This window comes from Durio zibethinus, chromosome 9, assembly GCF_047325235.1.
Source record: "Durio zibethinus cultivar Kanyao isolate XHJ-2024 chromosome 9, ASM4732523v1, whole genome shotgun sequence".
NCBI lineage: Eukaryota > Viridiplantae > Streptophyta > Magnoliopsida > Malvales > Malvaceae > Durio > Durio zibethinus.
The window spans coordinates 9,187,187-9,194,831 of record NC_143170.1 but is presented as its reverse complement, the minus strand read 5'-3'; the positions used below and the strand labels follow the sequence as shown (position 1 = coordinate 9,194,831).

Sequence of the window (7,645 nt, the reverse complement as noted above, 5' to 3'; positions counted from 1 at the left end):
TACTAATTAATTAAAATAAAATAAAACTGTGCACATGCATGCATCAGCCAATAAAGAAAGGGAATTAAAGATTTAATCGATTTTTAGAATCCAAATCTTCGTCAGATTCCATTTGGCTCCAAATCCCACGCCTTTTACTCTGCACAAAACAATCATTAATAATCATCTTCTTTAGCACCAAAATCCGACGGACAATACCCACTGATCTCATATCACATCATTCTACTTTTGTTCACATTCTATCAACTCACCATCCCTTCTCCATCTTAATACTCAGCCCAACCTCTTCTTATTTCTCTTCCTATCTCTTCTAAAATCTGAAAACAATTTGCTCCTTCTTCTCTCTTATTCCAAACATATCTCGGTCCTCTCCTCTAAAATTTAGGTTTGTCTCTCTGGAAAACTCAGATTTTTTTTTTTGTCTTTTTTTTTTCTTTTCCATCTAATTTTTATGTGTTTTTTTTGACAGGGTGTCTTAGTGTTCTGATTGAAAAATAAATAAAAAAAATGGACGCCAACGGCATGGGAAAGTTTGGGGAGAGAGGGATTGATTCTGTGGTTTGCCCTAAGCCTCGTCGACTAGGTGTTTTTAATTCTTCAGCTCATGATCATATCGGAACGTGTAGATGGCCAACCGCGTAGGTCCCTTCTCTTTCACTTTTATTTTTCATTTAGAATTGATTTTTAGTTTAAATTTTCTTATTTAACTATTTTGGGCAAAATTCAGTAACTATTATCAGATGGCCGATTCAAAAGCCGGTAGTGAACTTCTTGATATAATTCTCGCCAAGGTAAATTCAAATTTTTTTATAATTTTTAAATATTTATCTTCAATTATGTAGTGAATTTTGTGGATTTAAGGAGTTTTGTTTAATTTAATTACAGGGAAGCTATGGGATTGAGAAACCCATCAGTCAGGTGGATTCATCGCCACCATTTTTCTGTGGATCACCACCAAGCAGGGCTTCAAATCCTGTAATCCAAGATGCTCAATTCAACAACGAGAAGCTTCTACCTCCACTGTCATCCCCAGCACCAGCGTCACCATCCTCACGAATAGCAGGTGGAGGATGCGTGAGGATGAAATTTGGGAATAAGCCAGCTGCTGTCCGAATTGAAGGTTTCGATTGCCTCAGCATAGATCGCCGCAATTGCAGCATTTCTGCTGTGGCCTAAAACAATCGAAACCCTCAATTCGGAAACAAGAAAAAAAATTAAAGCACAGATAGCAGAGCAAGGGATTTGATGAGAAAAATCAGAGAGAAGAGAGGGAGATAAATTAAATTACAAGCATTAGTGTGATAGTGTTGGATTGTATATACAGAGTAGAGATGGGATTTCCTTGCATTCTCAGAATATGTACATTGTAATGGAAGGAGAAGACTGATGAAAGGTAGTAGGCGAACTTAATTTTGAAAAATAAAAAAGGAGAGGAAGGAGTAAAAATGTTTCTTTCTCTATTGTTAGGGTTCTTATTTTGTTGATGTTGATAAGGAGAGAGGGACTGAGGAGTTGTTTGAGAGACATTTTGTAATATTTTTCTGTTTGATTACTTTGATCTTTCGTTTGTAATTGTAATTTGGAGGAGGTTTAAATTTAATCCTACTAAAAGTTTTTACTTTCTTTTGATTTTAGCTGTTTGGGTTTTTTTTTAATGTCTTTATCCATTCCCATCTGTTTATTAAATTAAAAAGAAATGTTGGATAGAGAAAAGAAGAAGAAGAAGCACGTGGTCTAAATTCAGCGGTCAAATAGATGGTGGGTCTGAGGTGGCGTTATTAACCTAAACATTAAAGAAAGAGAAAAAGCAATGCGAAGGAAAGGCTGAAAAACCGACAAGACAGTGTAAACTAATAAATGGATGATGGTTGTTGTTGGGTTGGGCATCTTCATAACCTCATAACCTATATTTCAATCTGTGGCTTGCGTGTATGTGAGTCTCTTGCAGCAGTGCATACAGTTTTCTAGTTAGGCTGGCTGAGCTTTTTCTGGGGACAGTCCGCTTGTTTTACACTTCTGTTGTATCTCTCATTGGGGAAAATGAAATCCTTATGGGGACGCTTCCCACTTGCCTGTTGGATTTTGCCTACCCAACACTAGGCATCATCTTTTTCTTTTTCACGTAAAGATGGTATACTGGTATTGGATATATTAAATAAATTAAACATTAAAAAACATAATTTTAATTTTAATTTAACAAAAATTATGTATCGAATTATGATATTAAAATTATTGCCTGTTGGATTTTGCCTGCCCAAACTCAAGGCATCATCTTTTTCTTTTTTCACATAAAGGTAGTATCGGATATATTAAACAAATTAAACATTAAAAAATGAAATTTTAATTTAAAAAAATTTTATGTATTGAATTCATGATATTAAAATTATTTGATATATTATTGAAAATTAAATATTTATGAAATATTTTATTTTATTATTTTTTATAAGAAATTAAAAATATATATAATTTTATAACTATTTTAATTGATAAAAGTTAAAAATTTAATAATTAATAATTAAAAGAAAAAATATAAAATTAATATAAGAAAAAAAATATAAAATTAATATAATTAAATATTAATTTTTTTCTAAAATAATAATGACATAATGTTTTAAGTAGCTAAAAGCTACTTAATATTTTCAATATTTTCCCTTAAAACTTTTACTTGAATATTTTTTTACAAATAATTTATCAAATACATAAAAAATTAAAATTTTTTACAATTTTTTAATAATTTACCGAATGCATTCAAAATCTAATTATATTCTTCTTTGCATGTTACACCTTTGATATCCCCTTTGACATCTAATGCGACAAATTCTGGTATCTATTTTTTTAAATAACACAATTCATACTAATTATCATAGTCGTTAAAATCATATGATGCTTAGTATGATGTGTATCTTATTATTTTATTTATATCTAATAAAATATTATCTTATTATTAATTAATTAATTCATAGTTTAATTATCATATTAAAAAATTTTAAAATTAAGATATCACATTTCATATATCATTATAGTAGAGAGGTCATTTATGATATTAATTCATATATAAATAATAATTATTTTTGTTTTAAGTATAATATTTTAATAATATAAATAATAATAATATAATATTAAATATTAAATATAATTATTTTTAACATTAATAATTTTAATAAATGATTTAAATTATTTTAATAATAAATAATTTTTTAACATTTCAATAGTTATATCATTTATTATTTGAAAAAAAAGAAACAAATTTCTAAAATTTTTTTTTTATTAATTTATTCAAACAATAAAAAATCTCTACTTTTTTAAAAATTATTTTTTATTGACTTATTCAAATAATAAAAATCTCTACTTTTTTTTAGAAAAATTGTAAATACTTTTTTAAAAATATCTTTTAAAAATAAAATTTTCGAAATAAACATAGCTTCATATTTTGCTAAACAATTTTTAAATTTTGCAAATTAGTACATAAATTGTATAAATTCACCTAATAATAATAATAATAATAATATATTCTACATTTGTTCAATTTACTGTACTTTTTTTATATTTCTAAAGAAAATTACACTCATGTTATATACTTTTTTATAATTGTAAGTTCAGTTCGCTATATGGCTGAAACGATTTTGAACTTTAAACCGTACTAAAATTTCTATGCCTATAATATAAACATAAATATCAGATTTGATATTTGTATGGCTGGGCTTGGTTTTTTCTGTGTGTGAAGGTGACTTAAAATCAAAATTCATTTATTTAAGTACTTTTTAAAATTTTTGCATGCATGATTATAGGGTTTTAAAACTTTATATATTATTAGATATAGTTAGTACAAAGGCAAGAAAGATAAAGTAGCGGCAAAATAGAGAAAAAAAAAAGATTTGTGTAGTTTTGATCTAAATAATTTCATTGAGATCATTTCATGATTTAATTAAATTAAAATTTTATCAGTATATTCATAACTTACTATTTTTTAATCTTAATTATGAAAATTGGGTTTTGTATTTTTTTACATATTGATTTCATGAGTATTGATTAATTTCATGAGTCTTTATTAATTTTTAAATTTGATGAGATTTTTTCTTTTTTTTTTTATTAATATTTTTTCATATTAAAGTATTGTAATTCTATACTTTTAATATGGCTAGATAGAGTTTATATTTCCAATATTTTGATAATAAAAGTTATTTATTAGTGTTGATGATTTTTACTCTTCAAGTTTTCCACTTAAAATTATTTGTATTCTTATGTTTGTGATTTAACAATTTATTTATTAACTATATTTATTTAATTCCTATTAAATTCACATAAAAAATAATTTAATTATTTTACCCCATCACATGACATAAACATTTATTTTCTCCCTTGTTCGGTCAGATTTAAACATTCACACACAAACAAAAAAAAAAAAGAATTATTTTGTAGATGGAAAATTTAGAGGTGGGTGTTTGAAGAGGAAAAGTTTTTGAAATCTAGTTGCGCGTTAGCATCACAAATCACAAAATTTGTTGTTATTTGCCCATACACATCTCACCAACTTCCGATATATTGATTTTCTTTGGCCACCAACCACGATATGTCATGTCTAATAAGCAATTTTGTGTTTGAAATTTTGCTGATTTAAGGCGCTTCACAACTAACTAGCTCCCCAATTGTTCTTGATGATTTTTTTTAACTAATCATTGAATTATTAAGGTTTTTTTTTTTTTTTTAATTTTTATTCGTAAATAAGATGAGAATGATGGAAGATATAAGCTTGCATTTGTATAGTTCTGCAATGTATTTATATAAAATAAACTGATAAAGTACAAACTAGTGTATGGTTATCAGATTAACATGATAGATTAGCCTGGGGCTAGGTGATAAGTTAACGTGATAGATAAGATTGATCTAAGATTAAGTCAGTTGAAGAGATTAAGTCAAACTGATATTGAATTCCTTGTAATAATCTTATTTTTCAAATTAAAATATTTAATGTTAAGTATCTAATTTAAAATTAATCAATAATATATAAAGAAGTTTAATTTGAATATAAGATCATAAGCAATTCAATTGATAATAAATAAAAGGATCCAATTTAAATATAAAATTATAAAAAACTCAATATTTATAAATATAAGATAATATTATTTTAATAGACATAACATGCAAGACTAATAAGTAATAATAATATAACAAAACTTAAATTCTGATATTATATTAAATATTCAATTTAAAATCAATTAACAATAAATTAAATGGTTCAACTTAAATATAAAATTATAAAAAACCTTAATGTTTAATAGATATTTAAGATAATGTCACTTTAACACGTAAATCATACGTGATGCAATATCATCTTTATTGTTATTAACTTATGTAAATATTAATAACAATGTTGAATTTATCTCGTGTTTAATTGAATTTTTAATTTAAGTTTACTTGATGGAAATAATATGCATTTTCACCGAAAAAAAAATGCAAATCTCTCTAAAACAAAAGTAAGCAATAGACACTAGGAATTTTTTATCTGAGGTTTGGATGCCATTCAAAATTGAGAAAAAAGGAATTTCCTTTTATTTTTGTCCCTTTGAAACTGCGTTTTTTTTTTTTTTTTTACATTCTTTCAACTCAATTACAAAGCAACAATCATATGTTCATTTAAAAATAATAATAAAAGAAATGGTCTCAGGGTGTTTATAACCAAAACTGCATTGACAATTAGCAAAGAGATAAATTCGATGATCATTTACTAAGGTGGAATTTTCTAGTAGATGCAAGAAATATGGATTGCAAAGCCAATCGATGGTCAATTTCAATTGCATGATTAAAATCTTGCACTTTCATCTAGTTTTAGATTACCCTATATAAAATAGGTTTTTGAGAATGAACTAAAACTTTATATATCAACTCCTTGGAAGGAACGATGTGAGTTATAGAGAAATCTCAAATATTAAAAAAAAAAAATCCAGAAATTTAGAAAAGAGTAAATTCTAATTTGCAATGATCACATTTTCTTTATCATTCATAAAAAAAAAAATTCAAAAATTGATTTTGGCAAAAGAGGAAAGTGATAAGATAGAAAAAGATTCATGATGAAAAGTGTCATTTTAGTTGAGAATTGGTAAAAATTTTAACTAAGTTATTTATTCACCGTGAATGAGAATTTCGATATTTAGAGTAGGGTTGAAAATAATGCTAGGGTTGTGATGTATTGGTCGTTATTTAGTGGTAGTGACACCTTCCGTCATCATTATTTATTTATAATGAGATTGTGAATGACAATCATAATCACAGTTAAGTTTTGCAATCACAAATAACGAATAACAGCTAATAGCAATTGTAACAAAACGTTAAACCCGTTTTTTATATTTTTTAACTTGAATCACACAATAAACAAAATCAAATCAGATAAGAAAACCCACCCTAACTTTGAACAATTAAGTCAAAATCCAACAAATTTAAGCCTCAATCAATGGAAAAAATGAAATTAATTCATAATGATTTGCACATGATAATTACATAAAAAATATTTATTTATTTTATAATTTAATACATGTACAATCATTTAATTTAAAATAATTTATTTTATTATATAATTTTGATATTATTAATGTTTTTGTTAATTGAATTTTTTTTGTAAGTTTAATAATGCTTATGTTGCTAACAAAGACATTATTTTTGTTAATTAATTATTTAAAATGTTGCATTTGTGTATTTGATTTAATGGTAAAATACAAATACCTATGTTTGAAGAATTATATTTTAACCCTTTACCCCAATAATCATGTCTTATAAAAGAAAATTTTAGTTCATCTTCATTTTTACTAATAAGATTAAATATGTATTTATAACATTCATGTCCCTAAAATTCATAAATATGTTGATGAACATGTTAGATATATATATTAATTTATGAGTTGTAATTTATTTTAACATATAAATTAAAGAATTAAAATGTCATAAATTACTTTAAATATCATAAATGAATGTGAAGTTGTGTAAAATAAAAAAAAAAATTTATGATCGCGATGAGTGTAATTATTGTTAATTTATCCATTACGTCCCTATTCACAATAAGTGCAATTTACTGAAAACGTAGTCACAAACATCATTAAAATCCATGATTTGAAGAATATGATTTTTTTTAAAGACATTTTGAAAAGGACTCACCATTGCTTGGAAAAAGAGAAGGGAAAGACTCAAAGGAAAGAGATTATAATACGGTTTAGAGTACCTTGTTTATAAAGATTTTAAAGTATCCCACTCTTACAAAAGAAAAAAACTCTTGAATCATTAGTAGTTCTCAGCTTTTGCCATTCCTCCAGTCTCGTTAATTTGAACTGAAAACTTTTTTATTCCTTTTCTTTCCTTTCCCTAGGAAATGGAGAGGATACCTTTCCCCTTCCATGGTGATTTGAAGGAGATGACATGAAGCTCCCAAGCAGCATGATTGCACTTGTTCTAGAAAATACCTATATATGGATGGGTGCAATTCATATATTTAATTCTGTTGTAAATATATGAATGTATTCATCTTAAAAAGGTATTAAAACCACTTTTGGAATGCGTATTTCAATATTTCTTAGGCAGGCATGATCATCAACTATGCTGAAAATGAGGCTTGAATATACAGAAAACCATCTCCTCATTGATTACAGAATATATGTTT

General features: G+C 25.9%; 1 protein-coding gene across 1 annotated transcript; it reads left to right on the top strand.

The window, feature by feature from the left end:
* Positions 1-245: 245 nt before the first annotated feature.
* Positions 246-1,623, top strand: LOC111316868 (uncharacterized). Its single transcript, XM_022919073.2, has 4 exons — positions 246-385; positions 470-638; positions 728-791; positions 886-1,623. The coding sequence occupies exons 2-4, from the start codon at positions 508-510 to the stop codon at positions 1,174-1,176; spliced, it is 486 nt and encodes a 161-aa protein (XP_022774808.1). The 5' UTR covers positions 246-385; positions 470-507; the 3' UTR covers positions 1,177-1,623.
* The last annotated feature ends 6,022 nt before the right edge of the window (positions 1,624-7,645 follow it).